General features: G+C 39.8%; 1 protein-coding gene across 2 annotated transcripts; it reads right to left on the bottom strand.

Moving 5' to 3' along the window:
* Nucleotides 1-1,172: 1,172 nt before the first annotated feature.
* On the bottom strand, nucleotides 1,173-11,844 carry prdm1b (PR domain containing 1b, with ZNF domain). 2 transcript variants are annotated; one of them, XM_025902243.1, is made up of 6 exons: nucleotides 11,640-11,844; nucleotides 8,090-8,209; nucleotides 6,458-6,698; nucleotides 3,806-4,725; nucleotides 3,571-3,699; nucleotides 1,173-3,078 (listed from the first exon to the last, which is right to left on the bottom strand). In XM_025902243.1, exons 1-6 carry the CDS (start codon nucleotides 11,808-11,810, stop codon nucleotides 2,512-2,514), a joined length of 2,148 nt encoding a protein of 715 aa, XP_025758028.1. In that variant the 5' UTR covers nucleotides 11,811-11,844; the 3' UTR covers nucleotides 1,173-2,511. The 2 variants fall into 2 exon arrangements, with proteins under 2 accessions (XP_025758028.1, XP_005452792.1); XM_005452735.4 differs by lacking the exons at nucleotides 8,090-8,209; nucleotides 11,640-11,844 and adding an exon at nucleotides 6,926-7,117.
* Between the last annotated feature and the right edge of the window lie 13,629 nt (nucleotides 11,845-25,473).

Genomic DNA, 25,473 nt, shown 5'->3' with positions numbered 1-25,473 from the left:
ACTCTATGTGTAAATTTAATACAAATAGGTGTTTTGTTTTAGGATTATATTATTATTTATTTACATAGAACATTTTAATTGTAAAATTGTTTGAAACCAGCAGAAAATGAAATAAATTTGCACAAGAATCTATAATTAATCAATAATTTATATTTAATACTGATGCTCATGGGGGAAATACAAAGACTAGATCTTTGCCTTTGACTCAATTTTTTCAAATTCTCTATTTTTAACATGGTTTGATTTTATATTCTGTTTATGCTATTTGTATATCTACAGCACTTTGTGAATCCTAGTTTTATTTACTTTTTATAAACAAAGGTGGTAGGGTATGGTAGATCTTAATAAAAATCTATACCCCTATACTAGCTGTGCACAGAGGTCTCAGGGATCATTCAGCAATGGCGATACTGTTTTCAAGAGAACAGATTGGTCAGTAGGGCATGATTTTATACCTGTTCATCTTTATTTAATGCTGTTTTTTTAACACTAATGCTCATTCAAAGCCTGGATAAAGGGGCCATTTGCATCAGGAAAGTCACCTGGTAGAAAACCTGTGCTAAATCAGATTACTAGCGAGTCAATGTGGGTGTATAATTTAGGAATTTAAACATTAAAATACTTTTTTTTTTTTTTTTTTTAGACTTCTGGGTCTGTGCAAAGTGAATTTTCAGTAAGACACATTGAATGGAAGTCACTTTTGAGTAAAAATAATTGTGTAAAACAGTTCCAGGAAAGACAACGATCTCAGTTTTTTTTAAATTATATTGATTAAATGGATTCGATTCTTATCAGATTAACTTGAAGTGAGAAGAATGCATTTGTATTTCTAGATCATTGGCCAAGAGAGTTGAGGCACAGCGTGCTAAGAAAACAGTGCAAATACACAAACACAAGCAAATTTGCCCTGCAGCTACATGACTCAGGCGTTAAAAGCTAAATAAATACCTGACTCAAATTCAGCAGCGCTCCTGTTTATAGTTGTCTCATTATTGTCTGAAGTTATGTTTTGACCAGTTTCATGTGACCTTTTTGGTGTTTGTCAAATCTGGCAATTGCATTGTGTGTATTGATGTGTTATCACAGAAAGCCCAATCGATCACTGGATTTCAAAAGCAGTCACACACAAATAAGTTTGCCATCCTGGCATGAAAGCACTTGAAAACACGGGATGTATAGAAACAATAGCTTTAATATGCTACATCATGTAAATATAAAAGTATCATCAAAATAGTCTCTCACATATAAATTCTTAACATATCATAACTTGTTTGCAAAAATAAACTACATAAACAAACATACTGTACAGTAAAAGCACTAAAAACAAAGAAACTCAATAGTATAAGGTTTAAAGAATGGTTCCTAGTTACCTTTAGGCAAAAGCATACAGATATCGCTGCATTATCATTACAGTGCCACAATACAAAAGTATTAAAAAGCTAGAAAATTGTGCCCCTTTGTTTGCACATAGTTTTTTTTTGTATTGCTGAATGAGGTACCAATGTTTCAGTTAAGATTTGGATGAAGCTCTTTTTCTTTTGGTTTTTTTTTTGCAGTAACATCTGGAGTGAAACTTTTGTGTAAGAAATATGTAAAACGTTTGAATCCAGCAGAAAGCTGTAAGAAAGAAAAAACCTGTTTGTTTCCAGAGGAACCTGTTTAAATAACCGTGTTTACACTGAATCTTGTCTTTTGTTTCTTTTGGCTACATTATGGTTTGATCAGGACGGTGTGTCTTTGATATCCAAGTTGGCAAGTAATCATCGAAGAGGTGAATAATGCTTTGACTGAATCTCTTTAGAATGTAAGAATGAGTTAAATAACCATCTGAAAACAGTGCTACATATTCATGTTTTTTGATTGTAATTTTGGCAAATGCTTATTCTCACGCAGTTTCAGGACATATCAAGTTTCCCTTTATCATAAATAAATAAGACAATCGCAGACAAAATTAGGAGCTGGTTTGTGCTATCACTGCGCCCTGCCTTTGATTGACAAAGTAAAATAACGCACACAGTACAACATAACAAATGAAGGCTCATCCACAGGTTCGTGCCACGTTGTTGTTCCTGAGTCCATTTGCGGTCTTACCAAGAGCTCAAAATCTCTTTGGAAACGTCAACACACAGACGCAAACACACAAAAATAATACTACTAGAAAAAAACAAACTAAGAAACAACTAAATAAATAACGCTGATGGCATTTAAAAAAGGAATAAGTTAAAGCACACAAAAAAACAATCGTCTACCTGAGTAAAAGGGTTTTTAAATACTTCACAGCTTAACAACACCTCCCATGTTTATCTTTTTTAACTGAGGTTTTGGGAGAAAGTACAATCACTGAATACTATCACCCAGTCTTTGGAATGCTCTTCTTTTGGTGTTGTGCTCATTGGATTGGGTAAGTTAATATTCCTTGTTATGCCTCGTATGGCACATTAGGAGATTTCATTTGGTGACACTCATATTCTTGGTAGATTATATGCTGTATGTTCAACTTTATATTCCTTCTCACTGTCCTTCTGTTTTCACAGATGACCGTTTGTGGAGATGAACGACGCTGGCCCTCTCCTGGTAGGCGAGAGGAGGATTATGGTGTGGTGCCGATTGGGTCATGGGTGTCAGTGGTGCATTAATAGCCGCAGTCAGAGCTTTTAGCAGCATGGTGGCCTCCTTCTGGTCTTCTTTTCCTTCACCTTCTAAGGTACGAGCCAGCCAGTGCTCGACGGCTTCCCCAACCTGAGACGCTGATGCTGTTTCTGTGAGCGCGTCTGCCTCTTGGCTGGCATCAAACCGCTCCACCATCTCTTTCATGTGCACATTGGCAGGCGTGCTGGAGTTAGCTGGGCAGGTGCTGCGCTGGTGGATGCAGAGAGAGAAATGGTGGAAAAAGGCCTGGGCGCAGAGCTGGCAGCGGTAGGGACGGTCGCGGCTGCTGTGGAGACGGCGGTGCAGTTTGAGGTGGATGTACTGCGTGAACTTGGTGTTGCACAGCTTGCACTGGTAAGGCTTTTCCCCAGAGTGTAGTCGTAGATGTGTTTTCAAGTTGCTGGTGCTGCTGAAGCGCTTGTGGCACACCTGGAAGACATGGTGTGAAAGGTCAACACTTCTGTGAGTAACGTACACATGACTAATTCTAAAGTGAACCACCTAGTTGTGTTTAGGTTCAACTCTGATAAATGATGTCATATTATGGTATCAGGATTGATCATGTTATTCCAGTTCTCTGGGTAAAACGAGCTCCATCCAACAAACTTCACACCCACAGTGTCACATAAGCAAACAAAAGCATAAAGATGCTGTTGCATGACAAACTGGGTTGTGGCTCGGTGAAAATCAAATAGACACTGCATTACCAGAAAGGTACGTGAGTCAGAAAGCGGTTACCTGTTTTGTGTATACACTGAGTTTCTCTGTGTCTCTCATACTCTCGGTTTTACATCAACATTTCTTAAGTGAAGAGTAAGGTTTAAACAACAAACAGTAACATTTTCTGAGTAAAGAGCTTGCATATGAAGCGTGTAAAAAGGAAGATAAAAAACCACACAAAGGTTAGGATTACCAACATACCTGACATTCATGTGGTTTCTCTCCCGTGTGCACCAGGTGATGTTTCTGTAGGTGGGCAAGCTGAGTGAAGCTCTTTTTACATAGGTTACACTGGAATGGTCTCTCGCCACTGTGCACTCGGAGGTGAACCTAGAGAAAATTATAGAAATTATACAAAGAGAAGTCATGAGTATTAAGGAACAAGAGTAATAAGTGTAAAGTTAGGAATTTATTAAAATGAAGTTAATGTTGTTACCTTGAGGTTTGACAGCTGTCCGAAGGTCTTTGAGCAGATATTACATTCATACTTGATCTTTCCATTCTGCTTCTTTAGTGGATAGGGCAGGGATTTGTGACCAGGCCCATTGCGTGGTGCAGTGCTGCTTTTGGTTGTAGCCAGGCTTAGGTTCATAGCCTCCTCACAGCCGGAGGGAGACTGCTCAGGGGACTGATGGTGGCTGTTGGGCTTGGCGGGAGGGGAGAGCTCTGGAGTGGCTGGGGCTCCTCTCGGCGGGGAAATATTTGGTGTTAGCTCTTTCAGACCTCCTTGTGGAGATGGGGAGTAGGAGAGAGACACTGGAAGAAGATTAGGTGCGCTGATAGGGGGATACGGGAGTCCGTCAGCGCCGAGGTAGCTGCTGTATTGGAGCGATCCTCTCGATGACAGCATCCCATGAAAGGGAGGAGAGTATGGGGGGAGCAGGAGGCGAGGATAATGTGGGTTGTAGGGAGGAAGGAATTGATAAGAGGGCTGGAGAGGTCTGGACTGTAATGGGGGGTAAGATGACACCAGGCCCTCCCTGTGCCCATAGAGCCCGTGGAGGTGAAGAGGAAAATTCCTGTGTGGAGCTGGGAATGTAGAGTAGTGATCTGGCAAGTAAGGATGATTTAAGCCCAGACTGGGCTCTCTGTGCTCCAGCTGAGGGGAAGGAATGATGCCCCTTCCTTCTGGATCCTTATCGTCCTTCTCATCTTTTTTGCTGAAGTCAATTATCTGGTCATCAGGTGTGTCAGGTGGAGTGTCTCTCTCCAACATCTCCACGTCAATCTTTTCTTCTGTGTCACCGTCCTTCCCGTCTTTTACCCCTTCCTTTGCTCTTTCTTTGAGCCACGTCTGCTGAGGTAAGTGCTGTTTCACATACTCGTGCTCTTGGTCTTCATTGTTACTCGTGTATTCTGTCACAGAGAAATAAATACACGTATTTAGCTTTTTAACAGCGTGTGATGAAATCACCACATCAAACAGAGGGCAAAAAAGTAGGCAGTCAGTTTAATATAATGCTCGTTGTGTAAGTTAAACATGTTTTACAGGCATTATGGGACATCCACCCACAGAAGGTGCTTCTTCATATGGTAAATGATAGTAGTTTCGGTTTTGACATGATGTGTAAATCATAGATGACAGGTTTCTGTTCGGCAATCACTGAAGTTCTTTTGGTGTGGGAGAAAGAGTTGGTGGTAAATTGAGGGGGAGTCTGTATGTGTCATGTATGGGCAGCAAGACTGTGAGTTTCGTTTGTGAAACCTTTTCTGGGTATACAGTAACTGTCTTACCGTACAGACCACACAAAAAAGAAAGAAACATCTCTTCCTTTTTTCCTTTGCTTTCTTTGTTTTGAGATAGCATTTCCACGCATGTTATTTGTCAAAATTAGCCCTTCTCGGCTACTGCGAGATTTCACTATGCGAGTTATACTTAAACTATGAGTGGATCATACGGCTCCTTTTGCATAACTTTATTATCAACAATTTGCCAAAGTGTTTATGGTGTTTTACATCAATAAAACGTAAATTAGGAGGCATCATCTTATAGGGACTCGAGCTTTATAGATCAGCTTGTATTGTACTTTAAAAACAAGCTGATTAAAATGGCCTTGAGACATTTTTATCACTCTGTGCATTTCATTGATGCCAGAAAGCATAGGCAACCGGTTCCAGAAAACTAGCTGTCAAACTTGATTGCATTCGTTTAATCAACCCGGAATATCTAGCACGCAACAGTTAACAGTCCAGGCCCGTGACTAAAAGGAAGGTAAATGCTTTCAAGATACTTAAGATGATAAAATAAGGCAATAATACCTTGCCTTGCCTTAGCATTAGTCACCAAGAAGAACGGCGACAAGGCTTCTGTATCCAGTTGGAATGAATCACCAGACTTACCCTCATCTGTCATGGTGATGAGGGAAAGACCTGATGTTCTACTAATAGCTGAAAACCGGTGACTCACAAAGGTACTTTGACCAGCCATTATACACCTGAGATTACTCTTGCTTTCCTTCAATCCTACAATGAATAACAAACATCTCACAAAAGGCGGAGATCTGCTTCGTCTGCGTGTGGCTCATACATTCCCCATGATCTTTTTAAAATTCACCTCACTATTGTGTAAGTCAAACAGAAAGAAAAAGAATCAAATCAGCTAACTTGTTTGTTGGTAAAAGAGATAACATCAGGCCTTTTTTCAGGAATGGAATAACGTGTCTTCATTCACTTTGAAGTGAAAGAATTTCACTGATAACAGTTATCGCACAGTCTTTGTGACACTTGTTTAGTCATTGCACTGATCTAAATCTGTCACTTTATTGGATATTGCGCTTAAAAATACAAAAGTGGTTTTCAAGTCATTGTCCTGCCTCACCGCTACAGCTGGTAATCAACTTCCTTTCACTTCTTTATATGAAACTTAGGCCCGCTAAAAAGTTTTTAAAGTAAAGGCCAAATCAAAACACAAATCAGCCACTATGCTATACTTTCAACAACTTACATTTCAGAAAGTAATAAGGGACCAATGCGGTTTGCTTCCGGTGGTTCAGCATATTAGTTAAGCTTGTCCACTTTAAGTTCTACAGAGCAAAACTATTATATCAGTGTCCCGGGTAGAAATATTTTACATTCCTGCTGCACTCACTCTGTTTGATATCGTCTTGCTGGCCGCAGAGCCTCTGGGCGAACTCCGGACTGTACCAGACCAGCAGCTCCTGTTTGGGCTCCACAGGACGGATGGTGTAGAAGTAAATGTCCCGTCCGTTCTGGCATGCCACCAGGTTCTGTTCGGCAAGAGAGCGGGCAGGGTTGACATAGCGCATCCAATTGCTCCTGTGGACATCGTAGCCATCAATGAAGTGTTGGAGCTGCCCACCGCTATAAATCTGTACAGGATGAAGAAGAAGAGAAGGCAAAATTACAACATGTTCACATATGCGATAAGTCTGATTGATATATATATATATATATATATATATATATATATCAATATATAGATTACCACTCTAGTAGTCATCTATTGGGACAGTATTGGAATGTTGCTTAAATAGTAAAAAAAAAAAAAAATCAATGAAAAACAAGTAAAATTAAAACTTAAAGTAAAAATAGTCACCTCTGCCATGGGCAATTGAATATCCTGTATCCTCTTCAGTTATCAGTGACAGTATTTTGCTCCTTTTGTTTGTGCCTTACACCTCTCCACTGTGTGTGCTGACAGTTAGTCTTGCATGTGTTGAGTGCTGAGTGAATGTACTGCTTTTGAGACTTAGTGGGCGGTGTCTCTCTCTCTGTCAGTCTCTCCCTCTCTCTCTCTCCCCCTCTCTGTCTCTCTCCCTCTCTGTCTCTTGCCTTGCCACCTCTATCAATTCTTTTTTTGGTGGTGGTTTCAGTTAATTACATTTGTCGGATAAATTCCCGTTGTTAATTACGATTACGATCCCGTATTTCAAAAGAAAAGACGATGACACATCTGCTGCTCTGTGATAATAAACAAGAAAGCGAAATGTAAGAGAAGCTGGCAGCCAGCCAAACGCGAGGCATGCCTTTGGCAGCACGTCTGCACATGTCATACACCTGTGTCATGCGGCTGATAACATAATCACTTCCGTGGAACGGCGACTTTCACTCTTGTGGTTAAGGAACACCCCTTACAGGTTTACAGGAAGTGAAGCCGGAAGGAAAATACGTAGCATGGCAGTAAAAACTCCTTATGGGAATTGACTCAGCACAATGCAAAATTTCCTGAGTGACACAAGCTGAGTCAGGATTGCTTTGTGAAAGCAAAAAATCTAACTGAAAAAGAGCAGAAAGATAAGATTCTGTGAATATGTGTGTGTGGATTATGAAAAATAGTCCTATCCTTTGTGCATGTGACACATGTTGCATAGGGCTTCAGTGCCGGTATGACTCTCATGACTGTGTAAGCATTCCAGTCCACTGTTACGTGCCACCGGCGGTCACAACTTCCTCTAAAATTTTGACCAAAACTTCTGTGCGGCAGTGCAATCTGTGTGAACGTGTTTCTTTCCCCTATTGACGTATGGACACAGACTTGATGTGAAACTTCTGCCTCTGAGCAACCAGTGTTTTCTGTTTTTTTTGTTTTTTTTCATGAATAACAGACCTGTCCATAGTCATTTCTTGTCTTTTCCCAGTGTCATTTTTTCACATTTAGGCTTGAAACTTTCCCCTTCTTAAGCAGTACCTTGCCAATGGGTTGGTTTATGCTTAAATGTCAGTGTACGAAAAAGCTTGTAAAGCATGTGGTTTCCCTTACCCTCCAGAAGTATTTCCTGTTGGCCAGCTTGGGTACATTGTCTTTGGTGTAGATTTCTCCTTGCAAAGGGCCGAAACGAGTCCCTTGTGGAATGTACTCTTTGCTGAACACACCTGTCACCTGGAAAACAGGCCAAATAAATCATTGTATGTTTATGTACAAACATACTACAACACTTATAAAGAAACAGTATTAATTACTTATTTATTCATTGTTTACATGTAGGGGTTAGTGCTTGTTGGCCCGTGTTGCATTTGTTGTCACTTTGTCACGTTAACCCAGACAGCTCCTAGAGCCACAAGGTGACCCACTTTCAACTCTAATGAGTTAAACGAATGAAGGGTATTACACTCTTTCTGACATACTCTACTGATCTCTGACCCACTGTCCTCACAAACACCAGAAGGAGAGAGAGAGAAAAGACAGAAATACAGATGTCTTGTAAATCACCACTAATACTAATAATACTAATACTTTTATAGTTTTAATTCAACAAAATGTCAACAGCAAACAAAGGTGGAAAAGGAGACTTGTTTTGTTCGCTCTTTAAAAGCCTTCATCCTGTTATCCATGGTTGCGAAATGATCCATATATGTGGAAATGAGTCAGGCTTCTGACTCCCTATAGGAGTTTCAAGTCCTAGCATCTTCTGAATACACACGTCATACACATAATGTACAGCATGTTCCAAGAAGAGCCTGAGGTGTTCTGCAGTAATGGTCATGATCAGTAACTGACTCATTTTTAGCCTATTGAAGTACCTTTATAGCATGTATTTGTTTTTTGCTTTTTAGTTTAAAAAAATCTATTGTGAGGCCTTACTGGATATGGCACAGTTTGATCTGATTAGTTATTTATACTTAATAGAAAAGTAAGACTTACAAAACACACTAAAACACGCGCACACACACTATCAAGAAGCTGTATCTGCAGAACAGACAACTTTCATGTTCACTTCTTAAGTAACCCACGACCCCTAACTGAAACTTTTAGCCTCCACCGCCACCGCCACCCCCACCCCCACCCCCATCCTCAGCCTTACATAAACACAAACGGTCTTCCTGCCATCTAGAAATTCTGACTCAAGCTGGCCCTCGAGGATTTTCATGGACTTCCATATGAAGGTCAACACATAACAGACAAAAAAATGCGACAAGCACCTGGGCATTTGTAGCGATTCATCATGCAAATCATGTTTAAGCAGTTAATTAGAAAAACAACAGGTCAGTGGGAGCAGCAGGACCATGTTGGTGCGCGTGTGTGTCAAACAGCCATTGAGGCGAGTGAAGTGATTCCAGGATGTGATGAACCAGTCTGACAGGGACATTGTACTTCACTGCTGTTGCGTGACTAACAAATTGCTGCGGCTGCTCGACTGCCGCTGCTGCTTAACCGCTCCGTTCAACTCGGTTGATAGGCAGGGGAAGGGAGGGCAGGGTGTTGAAGAACGGAAGAAAGGAGGGAGAGCGTTCTTAAGTGGAGCCACGCTATCACCCTCACGAGGACCCTCCTTTTCTTCTGCCTTCCTCCAATCCCTGGTCTTTTCTGAATTCTATTGAAATAGCTTGTGTGAAGCCTGATGCCAGGCCGGCTGCCTGTCCCCAACGAAAGTTAATCATCTGGTTTTAACCTAAATCCCCACTGCCCCTTCCCCCCAGAACACCCGCTTCTCCCCATCTCCTTCAGTGCCCCCCACCCCACCCCGTCCTTACTGGCACTCATTGCTAATGCCCCATCTGCCACGTGCCCCCTTCACCCTACTCCACCTTTCCTGGCACGCTTTATAAAACTGAGGTGTTGAAAAAGCGGTCCTGAAAACATGTGAAGAATTCGTAAGAATAAGAAGATAGTGGACCTAAGACTGCTCCTTAATCTGGCGCCAAACAAGTGTGACACTTGTGTAGATGTGCATAACAATATGCTACACACGTTTGAAGGCAGGGGAGCATATTACACTGTTTTATTTCAGACTACTTTGATTTTACTCATCAAGCATTAATCACTCACCCTTGGGAAAAATCCCTTCCAATTGATTTTTCCTGATAGCAGTGCATACACCATCCCACATGAAGGAGTGGCTGCTTACATGATTATGACAGGAAATGAATTTCCCAACTTTTGTGGCAGAGAATTGAGGAGAAAGACTAGACAACATCTTTAGAAAGGGAAACCAGTCAAAGGACATGCCCTCATACTTCCAGTCATAAGAGTGCGTTTGTTCTTGTTTTCACGTCCCATTTCACAGCTGTTGTTTTTTCAGTTGACAGGGTACATTCACACATACGTGCATACAAGCTTAATTCTCTTTTAGTAAATATTTGTTTTTCTAGTTAGCTAAACTGCAACATATAGTAATGCCAGCAAGCACTGACAAGCAAACTGCTAAAATCAAGTTTGGCATAGTGTGAGAGTATGAAGCGGTGGTACTGTGTTTTAGTCAGTAAATGAGGGTGGGGGATTTGAATCAGCCATCAATGTGATTTTTATCATGTTAGCTTGCATGCTTTTCTCATCCTGCAGCGGTAAATGCTGCAGAAGGAGGAAGAACAGATTAGAGTGTGAGACCAAGAGAAGAGGAACGATGTCAGGAGAAAAAGAGGAAGGGGACAGCAAAACCAACCACAAGTATCGCAGTACTGAGCCTTAAGAGCGAGCAGAGATGAAGTGAGTGTGACATTGCTTTCTCTTTTAAAATGATGTGTTTCTCAGGTACAAAACAAGTTCCCTCTTAAACTCACACTGCGGGCCAGGTTTATAGTTGTTCAGATTAACTGACATGCCTAGGCAAAGGACTGATCCTACTTCAGTGTGGGTCAACAGTCAGCGGACTGACCGACAATGACTATCAAAGCGATGTTACCAGAAGTTGTGTTTGCACTGGCTGACTCACCTGAGTGGAGGAGGATTCGGAGGTAAAAATGACAGTTGTAAAGATAAAGTCTCGAATGAGATCATTTAGTGGAAACAGCTGATTCTTGTCATTCTGCTCCAAGTCTATGCACAGATGTGTTTGTGACCCGAGAAAATGATTGGCTGTGTGCATTATTTGAAATGCGAGACATGTGCAAAACAGAAGTAAGTGAAGGTGGTCAGAAGACAAGACCTTGACCTCAAGCTGCCAGTGGCCTATCTATTGAGACACACTCTCTCACTTACACACACAGACACAAAACACACGCTCACACCACACTGTGCAGTCTACCCCATACATCAAGAATGCATTAGTCAGCAGAGCTATTGTTCCAAGTAGCCCACTGCAGATGGCCTGACAGAATGTTATGTAACACATAAATAACAATATTGAGTGTAGACACTAAAGCTTTAATCTGAAAACTGGTAACAACATCAAAGACAGTGAATCGCTTGCGGGCGAAGTTATAGTAAATTGTTAGATTTTTATAACATGCTATTTCATGCATTGCATGAGGGGGCTGATTGGTTTATATATACATGGTGTACTGGTTGCATTGTATTGCACTTTAAAAGACGTTTCATAATTAGCCGCTCTATAACCCAATGGGTAAAAACTTAAAAGGGAATTCAGTCTTACCTCATTGTCTGTGCTATATTCAAAGGTGAGGTTGCGAGGGATGGAGGTCATGGCTTTGGGCAAGTTGAAGCTGGGGTCTGCCACCTGGTCTGGAACAATGTAGGTGCAGTTGAGAGCGAAGTCCACTTCCTTCCACCCACTCATGTCTCCAGGTGTGCTATCCAGTGTCATTTTCGACAATATACAGTATAGTACACTTGATAGATTCAAGTTTTAAGTTTGGTTGAAGTTGCTTTGGTATGGGAGTACTTTGGTTTAGCTGGGGAACCTAACTTGCCTTAGGTACAATGGTTAAAGCTCCAGATCTGGAAAGAGAAATGTAGATAGAGAACAATCTTTTAGTCCTTTAGAAACAGAACTTTGTGGTTCCAAAAAAAATAAATAAATAAATAAGCAAAACATATCTTATTATTTCAAGTCAATTTGTGTAACCTGCTGTTTTAAATTAAGCCTTTTCACTTCTCAGTTATGCAGGAATGTGATTTGATGTTCAGGTATCCAAAACCACATCTGAGACCACCATAGTTTTCTGAGACTCACTACCAGTTGTTAGTCATTCATTATTCAGTCAGCTACTTCCATTCATGAAGAACCACATTCATTGATACTGTTCCTGGCCAACATCTCAACAACCACCTTTCCATTTAACCAGCCAGCAGGTCAGCCTGATATCTTATGCTTATTCTTATTCGTATCCATCTTCAAACATAATTCCTACAGGAAAATCCCCCCAGAAAAAACGAATAAGCTGTGACTTACTTTTACACATTCATTCAAAGGCTGGATCCTCATTTCTTTGGCTATGTCATCCCCTAACTGTTTCTCCGATCAGCCTTCTCCTTTAAGGACTCTCTCCTGCCTCTCAAGTCCTTCTTTACTTCTTCAAATAGTTCCTTAGGTTATCCACTCGGCTGCGGCCACTCACCAGAAACTCATGTGCTGGGGTTGCGCCAAGCTTTTTTAGCTCTGTGCCCCGGCCAATCACAAGCCACTACGGTCACATGACAGAGCCATCAGACACCCAACTGTTGGTTTCGGACAACAACATCAGTGACGTTGTACACTTGGATACCAAGTGGCTGTTGTGATGAATGCTTACACATACACACACATTCACACGCGTCCACGCACACAGAAAGAAGACATCTTAATGAATGAATAAAGGAAGAGCAGATGGCTGGCCTGTTGCCACTGAAAAACACACTCGTAGACTTTTGCTTGGTTTGGCACTTAATGAGCAATCTGCTGCCACCGTATCGCCTTGACCTACATCCCACTTTAGAATGTCTTCAACTGAGGACCCCCCCCCCCCTCCCCGCACCCAGATCTCACCAGCATAAACATATTTTCAGAAAAATGCACGTCAGAAAATAAAGAGCACAACCTGAAATCAGGTTTTGATTTTTATTAAATATGGAAAAATTTTCACGGATACTCAATTCTCATATATGGCATATCAGGTAAATCACTACTTCCTGTCTTTTTCAAACACCGAGTTGCAGAAAATAGTTGTGGCTTTGGCGCTATTTGTTCATTCACACATACAGATATAGGGCAGGTCAACCGAGCTTACAGGAAAGAGACTTAGACACCTGTCTGGTGAGCGTTCTCTTTACTTTCAAACGCACAGTGGTCTAGTTTGTGTGACACAAAACTCCAGCTCAAGTCACCTTGACCCAGAGTTCTGTCTGCACATGCAGGACAGGACAGGAGAGAGGAGATAAAACAGTTTCTATAGAGAGTAAAGATTAGGTGACGCTTCTTCAAGTGGACATATGGCCTACTTAGATTTCATAATACCAATTTCATAGAACCCATATGTCTGTATGGGATTTTGTCAGTTAGATCACAAATGGAAAATTTTCTGTGAAACCTTTTTGAAATTCATGAAACATAAAACCATGAAAATGTTACAAATTTATCTACACAGGTTTATTATTGTCATTACAGTATGTACCAAATATGATATAATGTCCACTAAGCTAAATGTTGACAATGACACCGACAAATCCAGACTCAATTCAAGAGATCCCTGGTGCCGAAAAAGTTTATGATTTATTTATTTTTGGCAACCCGCTCCCCAAAACACTAAAGAAAACCTGAAAAAATTACTTAAAAGTATAATAAAGTAAATACAAAAGAAATTAAAACAAACTGCATAAACATATCACAAACATGATCATGTCTATGTACATATTAATTTTTAATTGTATCAATTTAAAAATAAATAAATACATAAAAAACTGAAAGATAAAGTTTCATATGCAGCTGTACATATATATTTTTTAAACCATAGAGCCTACATTTGTGTCCGTCATTCCCCCCTCCTCTCCCCATTTTCTTTCTTAACTTGCCCGGTGAAATAGTAAATTGGCTGCCATATGGCAAGACTGCTATTCCAGGAGTGGAGCTTGACTGCCCAGTGTGGCGTGGGGCTTAGCGGTGGTGGACCGTGTCTGTAAGTGTGTGTGGCGAAGAGGAGAGGAAGGGAGGGGAGATAAGGATTTAGGCTCTTTCACTGGCCCGCGCCTATGCTGGGCTAATTTCTCTAATTTGCAGACAGTCTGGGCTCAGGCTCAGGGCTCAAAGGCTAAAGACCCGGCACTCCATAATAGCAGGCCAGCCGACTCATCACACTCATGGACACACATTGCATCCAGGACATCAGAAGATTTAGATGTACTTTTTCCAGTGAGGGAAACCTCACTTGAGGGTCAGAAGGAACTGGGCCTATACCATGAAGAGGGAGGTAGAGAGAAAACCAGACGAGACAAAAAGGATAAGTGGAGGAAAAACCTGAGGTCAGCTTTATTCAAGCTGTCTTGGACGGAGACAATCAGACCAAATGATGCGACCTGATAAGTGGCACCTGGGTGTTTTGTAATAGTCTGGTCTCGGTGGACACCTGTTGCAATGCAACAGTCTAATTCTGCAGCGCTCTAGTGTTTATAACGCTGCAGAGAAAGCAGCCACCTGCTCGGCCAGTTTATGGTGACGTATCTGTCCTCCCACTTTTACTAAAAGAAACCAAACATTTACTCACCAATACACATTTTCCTGCGACGTTTATCAGCCCAACTCCTCTCACCATGGATCATATGTTACTAGCATGTATTACTCACGCGTACGTTTACCTACTACTAAGTTTCACACAGTTTTAAACAGACTACAAGACCATGAAAATTATAAAAATATTTCAAATCCTTTTTTACTTGAACAACTTGTTTTATATTACATACACTATAAAAAACATACACACATTTGTTAAACATGCACACACCAAAAACAAGCATTTGAGGTGCTCCAAGAGCTTAACGTCCTTTTTGCACATAATAACAAAATAAATAACATTTAGGCAACGCTGGGGAAAATCTATTTTGCCAAGATCGAGACTGATTCTTCATTTTCCAAACTGATACATACGCTTGATAAAACTGACCAAAAAAAGTCGTGTGAAATGTAGCAGCTCATGGAAACTGCCATGTATTCTATGTAAGTGATATTTTGTCAAGGCATTTGTTTCTACAACATATAGATTAATAGTTTTGTCCCATTGCATTAAAGGCCTTAAAATGGTTATTGTAAATTGCCATAGAGTCCTCTGAAAAGAGTTTACTTTGGTATGCAGAGGAATTTGACAGTAAACGGAGGCCTCCAAAATCTGACATTTCTTTGATGAGGACACAATCTAACCTTGGAGTGAATTTGCTTGTATTTCCACTTCTGAAAAGATTGTGGCATTGTGTTTTAACATACATGCGAATGCTCCAGACTAGCAAACTGCCCAAAACATTTGTTGTTATAGTGGTGGCCGTAATTGCTAACTTACTGCCAAAGCAATCATCTCATTTCGTGGAATCATTACGAGAAGGCGTGGCAATGGCACAGCTTTAACAATGGAGGAACGAAGCGCAATATCAGTCCTGATTTGTCCACAGGGCATCTTTTATTTAGGGTTTGTGTAAAAGGGGAATGTTTTAGTGACTTTAAACTGAGCTGTGTAATGCATCGATTCCTTGTACGGCTTTACTACTTGTACAGAGGAAAGAAAAGTCAGTGTCAGATTGGACTGCCTTATCTGCCTCAATGAGTCATCAAGAGACTCAGAGAAACTTTGACTCACACAGTCTGCCACCAAGGTAGTGGATCAACAAGCTCAACAGTGTTAGGTGTTGTGCTATCAGTTGTAGTTCAGTCATTTTCTTTTTTACTAAGAATGAAAGTGGAAACAATCCATCAGCTGCTTGGCTGTGAGTCAAAATCAGTTTCTGCAGTGGGCACATGCCACACCTCAAATCTTAGGGACAGATAATGTTTACAGGTACTCTGTAGCCTTATTTCTCGGTGCCCTCAATTCTTCTTATTCTTTTGGTATTTTTGGTACTTCCCTCCCTTGGTGTTTTTTATTCCTGAGCTGCTGTAAACAGTAAACAGCCATGCTTTAGAGGATTACTTGTCTGTTAATGCATCCTTACTGTTTCCCTGTAACTGTTGTCCTTGATAACAGAGTGATGACTGATGGGAAGAAGCCATAGAAACAACACACTTCACACATAGGGGGTGGGGTGTGGGGGCTGTTTACTTGGTCTGGAGAGCTTAGTTTTCATATCCCTTTAACCAGAAGGATTATCCCCACTAGCTCAACGTTAAATATGTAAGATTACATTATATTTTTAATCACTAACATGCATAGGCAATTGTTTTCCTGGAAGCGTCTTTGTTTGTGTGGTTTTGCTAAATGGACAGAGGTCTCTGGTTGTAGGAAGTCCCATTAGTTTCGATGAGGCTTTGTTTTGACAGGGGACTACAGAAAATGTTGCTTGTGTATATATACATGTAGCTACATGCATCTCCTTATACTGTACAGCCCTTTAAAAAAAAACGTCCATCCATTTTATATTTAGCCATGACTGCATGATTTAGCAAACTGATATCTTTGTCTGTATAAATCCAAACTCGTCAGACCTGTTAAGTTTCAAGAGACACTAACTTCCATGGAAATGCCTTTGGGTGGTGAAGATAAGCAAATAACAGACTGTGGCTACTCTGAGGCTTATGGAAGACATCAGGTTTACATATGGGTGAAATTTAATATCTTAAATCCACAGGTCAGGAGATCAACACAAATTTGAAATGCAAAAACGGTTTTAGCGCATTTTGACATGCTATCTTTGTCATTGTGTTATCAAAGTATCCATTGATATCAAACGAGGGTTAAAAAAAACTAACAGCAGGCGCACGCTGTCATTTCCTCCATCTCTCTGAAGGCTAGTGACAAGTGTTTGCAAGTGTTTCGTTCCACATTTCTCTATTTTCTTTCTTTGATCATCGTTTAATACGGTGAAGGTGCGCTCAATTCCTTGGAAACATGGAAAGACAATAAAATTATTTTGAGTGCTACTTACACGCTGTGGGCACTGAAAGAGGCAGTTTGCAGGAAAGAATGAAAAATATGACAGTGGGTGCTAAATCTACCTTTCAATGAAGTGTGCACGATACATTTGTACAGTTTTCATCTGCAAGTCGGAGCATGACTGTTATTAGCTCATTACAACTGCATCATTCAGCAAATGTGTTGCAATGCAAAATCTGCTGCTGGCACTGGCTTTATAAACTTGTTGTGATTGCATCTTTCCTTTTTCGCGAAGCAATTTATCAATGGCTCAAAGTTGCAGTGAAAACTGGCAGCATAGCACAATTTCAAATCATCGTGCACCCTCAGCCATCCTGCAAATCTGCACGTGCCGTTTATGTAGTAGAAAGCATGGATTCAGCATGTTGAATTTTATTGATGAGAACTCTGACATGTTTTTTAGCCTGCAGCATTTCACTTTATCCACACAAGGTTAAGATGAAGTGAGAGCACTTTCTCACACTTTCTCACAAGCAACTTTAGTATACGCCAGAGTTTCTCAGAGGTTTACTGTGACAGACCAAAATAACTCATCACATTTTCACACCTCTTCTGGGTTGCATGCCATCACAGAAGAGGAAGGAAAGAGACGGACGAGCCAGAGGCCTCAGCAAGCAACATCTTTATCTGCAACATCATCATCAGTCTGTTTACGTGCCTTCAGTAACTTTGCACCATACGAGGGGACTTTTTTTTTTCTTTTTACCATGGTTGTAATTTAATCTATCTACTATTAGAAATATGTACCCAGCTGTTTTCTCTTTAGTCACCTACATTACTGATTAACTGATTATACGTAAACATTGACCTGGTAATGACAAAAAGACATGCTTGTGCTAATTTTGTTACAGTTGCTAATGTTTAAAGGTGTTGGTTGTTTAAATATATGAACTCAGTGTCCGGTCAGTGTCACTACCACAAACAATTGTGGCTTTTTTTTTTTCTTTTTTCTTAGCATTGACGTCCATCGTGCTGTGTTACCGGCGAATGTCGTACTGCACTCTGCACTGCAGGCTCTGTAGCAGTCGCGTCTTCTTGTTTTTCAGAAAACATATTTAACAATACAACTTTTCACTTCTGTCATTTATCAAATCTCAAAGGAAATATCTGCTTTTAAAAACACATTTAATCGAAGGATGTAGGTGCCATGTATCTGTGAGTTGATGCAGTGATTCTCTCAGTTTAGACATGTGAATGTTCGCACTTACAGTACAGCAGTTAGTAGGAGCAGAAGGGGAACATGTGAATGGTGCGACATGGCACCGGTTGGGGACATTTGCATATTATTTGCAACAGTTCACAACTCTTTTTAAACAAATGCATTCACCATGTTTGATTGTGCTTTGCATTACTGAGCTGTGTCGACTTTTATAAGTGAGCCGATTATTCAGACAATGTTCGTTTTATCAGATCATCTTAGGTCACACTGCAATTCCTGGTGAGAAAGTGTGAAAGAGACAAACAAATGTGACAACCTAGGCCCACGACAAAAACCGACGCAGTGCATTTCATTTCCCTGTTGATACTTGGCGTCAATCATGCAGCTGCACATGTTAGCAGGACACATTATCACAGCTCTCTTTCGCCATTTTTTTTGATATATTGAGAAACACAGTTTTGCAATAGTTAAACCTGTGGGACGATTTTCTGCTTCAGAGAAAAAACATGACAATCCTTAGACCGAAAAAATGGGACATGATGTACCAGAAATGGTGGACCATTACACCACACGCCACCCTGTTTGACAGCATGAGTAACATTACTGTTGTTGCTGGTTACACTGAAACAACTTTACACAAAGGTGGTAGTAGGTTTTGTTTGTTTTTTTCAAACAAAGACTAAAGCAGTGTGAAAACTTCTAAGTAAAAAGGCACAATACTTTGTGAAAGGATTGAACCGGCCCTCATTATATTTTGCTAGGGAAGTAGGTGCAGCTTATGAGACAGAAAGAAAACAGAGTTTATAGCATTATAATAAGTTTGACAGTCAATATTTGGCCTGAACTTTCTTACGCAAGCTTTCTTGTAGGGATTTTTCTCCAGGCTTCTTTTACGACATTCAAAGCTCTTTCTTGGGTGGTGGCTGCCTTTTGTTACACACTGTCTCTGCACGATCGCACACTGCTTCAATAAGATTGAGGTCTGGGATCTGAGGAGGCCAGTTTATGACTGATAGTGTTCCAGTGTGCATTTTTATATCGAGGCATGCTTATCCTGCATTAGCAGTTTGCTTGGGATCATTCTCCTGATATAAATAATGAAAAGTGATGATATCACATAGCGGATCGAAATCTGAGGATACTTTTGTACATTCATAATTCCATTAATTTTCGCAAAACTCCCAACACCACTGGTTAAAAGGCAGCCCCAACAATTTCTATTTGTATTTGTATTGAACCTTTATTTTGAACATGTTAAAATAGCATAATCAACAACAGAGAAAAGAGAGACAAACAAAGCTAAGCAAAAGGAAAACAAAGCATTAATAATTATAAATAACTTACATATTCAAAAATGAGTACGAAGAAGCATAAGCTTATTTGAGCCCACCCTTTTCTACTATTTAGTAACTAGTAGTCTATACTTTTTCTTCCTGTTTATGCCCTGTCCATCATAAATTCTTCATTGTAATTTTTTACAAGGATTTTTATTTATTTATTCTTTATAACCCCAGTAACACAACAAAGGATAAACATACTTGTGTGCCCACACACATATATACACATCCCTTTTATGAAAATAGTGGGTGAGAACGTACGATCAGAGCCCTACCTCCTCCCCGCACCGCTTTTTTAACTGAGTCATGCTGGGACATTACTTCAGTTCTTCACTTAGTCTATTCCAAAGCTTCACAGTCACAACTCCACAAACAGAGATGAAAAAAACTTGTTAGTGTTGTACGGATACAGGGATGTTTTCATTTTAATTCCCCCCTCAAACTGTATCTACGTTCTCTTTTAAAAAACAAATATTATCAGGAAGTAGGTTGTAGTAGAGCCTCCTCTGTGTTTTAAAGAATGCTGTTGACACTCACTGTTGTGCCTCTCTCTGACCTCCTCTGTACATATTGATGAGAGTTTGAACAAAATATTTAAAATTTGGATTCATCACACTATAAGCCCTGTTGTCACTGATTTTCAGTCCAGTTCTTGTGTAATTTGCAATACCTCAGCTTTTTCTCTCTAGTCCTTAAGAATGGCTTCTTAACAGCCTACTGCTCAGACCATGATGAGGATTCATTGGAATAGTAGATGAGTCAACGGAACGTTAACTGTCATTTGATGGATTGTTTAGACTTCTGGGCCCAAATGCAGACTGGTCGGAGGGAGTAAATAAACAAAAAAATTAAACTTTATTTTGGCGTTGGTGAAAACCAACGGGACGAAAACAAAGCTCATGAAGCCAAACAGCTGATCCACAAGAGAAAACTCATGACAGTGCGACATGATGAAGTAGTTAGGGGAGATAAAAGCTATAAATGCACACAAGGTAATTGGGGAAATGGGAAACACCACGAGAACACAGCTGAAGGGGAAACAAAACTAAAGACAGCACACATGAGACGAGAGACTATCAAAATAAAACCGGTAGTAACTAAACACGTGAATATGTGACGCCGAAACGCAGACTTAGGGGGGAAAACTATGGGGTGGGAAAACTGAAACTCTGGGAATTAACAAAAGACAACTATAATATAAATTACAAAAGAAAACACAATGTTCACTGAGAAGAGCATAAAGCAGAAAATAAATCTAGAATGTGAAACTCAAAATGACAAAAATAAAGAACAAACTAATCAAAAATATATTATATAGATAAAAATGAACCAGGGTCAAAATCCCAAGTTTATGACAAGGACATGACCTTCAGATAATGTTCATCTGCTGTAGATAGTTTTTTTTTTTTAGGGCTGGCACTTCTTCTTTTGTCGTTGTTTATCCAGTTTCCTCAATTTTATTTTAAGGCCACACTACCCACCATGCTAAAATATGCCATGGTTTCAGCGAATAGCTCTCAGGGAATCACCTTGCTGGTGTAAAAATTTTATTTTATGCCTGTGAAACTTATTTTTGGCATTTATCATGGATGTAACTAAAGAAGAGATAAATTACAAGTATTTAAGTGTAACTTTAAAATTGGATTTTTGCTAAGTTGTCTGTTATATATAGTAGACAAAAACACTAGCACTGTTTTACACTTTTGGACTAAATGTAAACTAAGTATAAAGTATGAGACTCTCAAGTCAGCACCTCAAAATTTAGTACTACTGACTAACTACTTAAGTAAAATGTATTAGTTATTTTCCCCGCTATCATGTGATGTAACAAGTCAACATTATATATAAACATTGTATATCTGGTACAATAAGTCTAACCAGTGTCAACAGATGTTAGTTGTGCATTGAGGCTAATTTGCGATTTATAATGCTTCCATAATCTGTCTATGCCACTTAATCACCAGCAAGTGGTTCCTCTCAATCTGCTACTTTCTGTACTAAACAGACAGTGCTAGCCTAAGACCCTAATTATTGCTAACTCTAGTCAGTGCATGCAGTTATTATTTAACAAGAACCAACAAAAGTAGAGTGGGGTGGGGGGCACTGGGAGGGGCTATAGAGGATATTAGGAGACTTAAAGATGTTGTGATTGGAGAATCGGGATAATAAAGGGGTGATGTTAAGGGTGTAGCAAAGTCTGCACGCTTTTGGCTTGTTGTCAACAGGTGGGCCCATGTACTAGGGATCCCTCCCCCAGCTCACAGCCCACCAGCTCAGGAGAAAGACTTTAGCCAAGATCTGTCTGGCAGACAGAGAAGGGGATTTCAGCACCAAATCCATTGGATCAATAAAAATGTCTGCTAATTAGGCGAGCCATGAAAGGAGGGGCAACTGGATGAGAGTAAATAGAGAGAGGCCAAAGAAAAGAAAAACATCAGAGCACCCGGTGCTAACTCAGAAGTCCAGACAGATGAGGAAACTCTTCAGACAGGAGTGCCCTCTGAGTAAATCAGGTACAAAAGGTGACACAGTCTTGCTTCGAGGGCAAATCTCACGTAGTCTTATGAGGAATAGGGCTTGCCCTCTTTCCCTCCCTCCGTCACTACTTTTATCACTCTCTTGCGCAGTCAGAGGCAACCCTCTCATGCAATGGTGATCAGTTTCTCTGACCCCAATCCCCTCTCTTCCGCCTCCCACCTTTTCTTTGCCCTCCTCCTTTTCCCTGCCCCTCCTCCTTCCTTCCTTCCTTCATCATCACTTTGACCTAAATCTCCACATTTAATCTTCTTCTTCTTGTCTTTTGGAATACAATCAACCCCTTAATTGTCTTAATCTCACTGGTCTTTTATTGTACCGAGGCATCATGCGTACTGCAGAACAAAAACATTAACCACAGATCAATACTTGGCATCCGGCCACATAAACCACCACGGTCTTCGATCGATAATCACTAATTTAATGTCGGACTGCACTGCACAACAGCTTAATTAACATATAAAAGACGGTGGGGTGTATCAGGTTTGTTGTCTGTTGAAGCAAATATCACAAGCTCGTATTTTAAAAGCGAGGCGACGGGATTATATTAGTCAGAAATAGGAAAGGTTTTTAGTAAAATTGATCACTAAGATCGTACTGTTATTGTTTTTTTTATAAATCTGGATCCACTGTTTGTGGATCAGTGGATTAAATATATCTTGAAGGCAGAAGCACAACTCACTGGCTGTAAACACCCACTGCAAATCTTCCCCAAGCCGCTTTATTTTTATCGTCTCTAAATAAAGACAAAAATAGTTGCATTGTCAGTTTCTAATAAGAGAAGCTTATGGACTGGCACTTTCAGTTATATTTTAACATGGTTTTAGAGCTTGAGCCAAAGATATTAGCTTCCCAGCATTGGTAAGCCCAGGATCAAGCTAAGGTTAGGATGTGATTTGTATATGATTTTGAAATGACAACGCCAATGTTAATCAACATATTCAGAACAATAACAGATTATCCCTGTCAGCAGATGCACTCTGTACCATCTGTTAAGGAGCAGCGCATGGAGAGAATGATGATGTTCACTTCTGTGTTATGTGTACATGTCTGTTCTTTTTCTATCATGTGTTTTAGGTTGTTTTTTTTTTTATATACATGTGCTTATATATATATATATATATATATATATATATATATATATATATATATATATATATATATGTTTATGTATATATATATATATATATGTATATGTTTATGTATATATATATATATATATGTATATGTCAATTTTTATGCTCTAGTGTTTCAAGATGTAACTACAGCATATGACTTCTCCATACAATTTGCATTTCTCACTCCTCTCACTTCTCATTTTTTTGGCCCATATGTCATATATACATATATACATATATATATGTGTATATAATATTTGCACGTGCCTATTTATCGCCATTCTATTTTTTCCTTCAAGCAACAACAGGTCAGCGCTTCCCTCCTCCTCTCCTTTCCTCTGTCTCAGTGGGTGAGTCTGGGCCTCTGTTGCAGTCAGACGACACTGTCTGACTCTGCTCTGCTGTAATCTGACATGGCTAATCTCATCTCTCTGTCTTCAGGACTGGCAAACTACCTGGGTCTCTCCAGCCAATTAGAGCCCATCTGCACAGCACACACCATGCAGGCCAGGCTGAAGCCAGCCTCTGTAGGGGACCAGCCAGCCTAGTCAGGCTGCTGAAGGGCTCAGTGGTGGCTAAGGCTGTCTGGTCTGGGCCCAAAATATCTGCTTCCATAACCGCCCATCTGCCCGTGGCTTGGCCTGGTACACTTTCATCCCCTGCTGCCCCCAAAATTTGTGATACTCTGCAGGCCTGCTGCCAATTAAAGCACTTATTGCCATACAGTTGTTAGGCAGTTGCCAAAGCAATGATTTAGGCTAAGTGGCCTGCTATTAAACCAAAGTTTGTTCTTTTTCATTATGCCTATTGCACAGCATTGGCACAGAAAAAGGTTATTAATTAGTATAAATATTTAAACAAATGATACAAACTATTAGAAGATCAGTCACTGACTTATCCATGTATGTACGGTATGATATCATGTTATTGTTTCCTAAACTTGGTTTTCTTTTTTTTGCAAATTAAGTGTATTTTATTTATAATAACAATAATAATAATAATAATAATAATAATTATTATTATTATTATTATTATTATTATTATTATTATCATCATCATCATCATCATCATCATCATCATCATCATTATTATTATTATTATTATTATTATTATTTATAATGTATTTTTAATGGAAATGTTAATAATACATACATTTTCAACGACTTGCAGAGTGGTAAATAAAACGTAACAAGCCTTCTAACAGCTTGGTTTCTCATCAAGCCGGTCTCACTTAATCACCTTAGCTAAATTAGTTTGAAATTAGCCCTCTTTCTGACTCCCCGTTCTCCATCTTTCCCCTCCTTTCCTCCCCCTTTCCTCCCCAGTCGTTTTCACAGCTTTGTGGATTAGACAGATTACCCGTCTGAAACTCTGTTTTTGTTTCTTTTTTTTCTTTCTCCCTCTGTCTCTGTTCCAGTCCTATCTTTCCGGATGTTCATCCAGAATGCACATTTGTGTATAACACAACAAGCAGAGTTAACACTGTTTACCTCTTGCCGAAATTACTGTGAGATGGACATACAGCAATAAAAGCCCATGATGCTGTTTTGAGTGAGCATTACTAACGCTAATACGGGAATACAGCAACATATACTGCAGATGTAACCTTGTGACTCTCACGCCAAAGGTCTGTTGTCTTATGACTGCATTATTACTAATGGGAAAACTGAAAATGAAATTAAGCAAGCATTGGTTATTTATTTATTTAAACAAATTTAAAGGGAAACAACGCCACGCCTGTTTGCAAAGAAACAATTAAATTGGTTAATCGATAAATGAGGAGTCATCAGTGGCTGATATGAGTCACATGTCATGAACAGGCTTCATCTTGTCAAATGGTCAAACCTGCTGACTTGCTGCTGATCGCAAAAAACAATACAACAAACACACAAACCCCAAATCTGGACACGTCATCTAGGTACTTGGTCATGTAGGTAACATTTTTACTCCTTTTTGTTAAATTAAACTACATTTAAACTAAATATTAATTAATTAATTATAAAAAAAATAATTGAAGATGATTAGAGTAGCCTAACTGCATTAAATGGAGCTAGGGCTTTGAGTGATTATATATATACATATTACTTTTGAATCCTAAAGAGCAGGAAGCACTGCTTTTATCACAGTTATTCATTTGTATTTGTATTCGTTCTCTTCCCTAGATTTCTGTGAAAAGGTTCCTTTCTCTGCTTGGATACCTTTGTGCATGTTGACGTGCAACAAGTCAAATAGGTTTGGTACAAATTGCGTAAATTTCGTGCCAGCGATCGTC

This window comes from Oreochromis niloticus, linkage group LG22 (genome assembly GCF_001858045.2).
Source record: "Oreochromis niloticus isolate F11D_XX linkage group LG22, O_niloticus_UMD_NMBU, whole genome shotgun sequence".
NCBI lineage: Eukaryota > Metazoa > Chordata > Actinopteri > Cichliformes > Cichlidae > Oreochromis > Oreochromis niloticus.
Note: the sequence above shows the minus strand (reverse complement) of the source record. Positions and strands in the feature narration are given on the sequence as shown.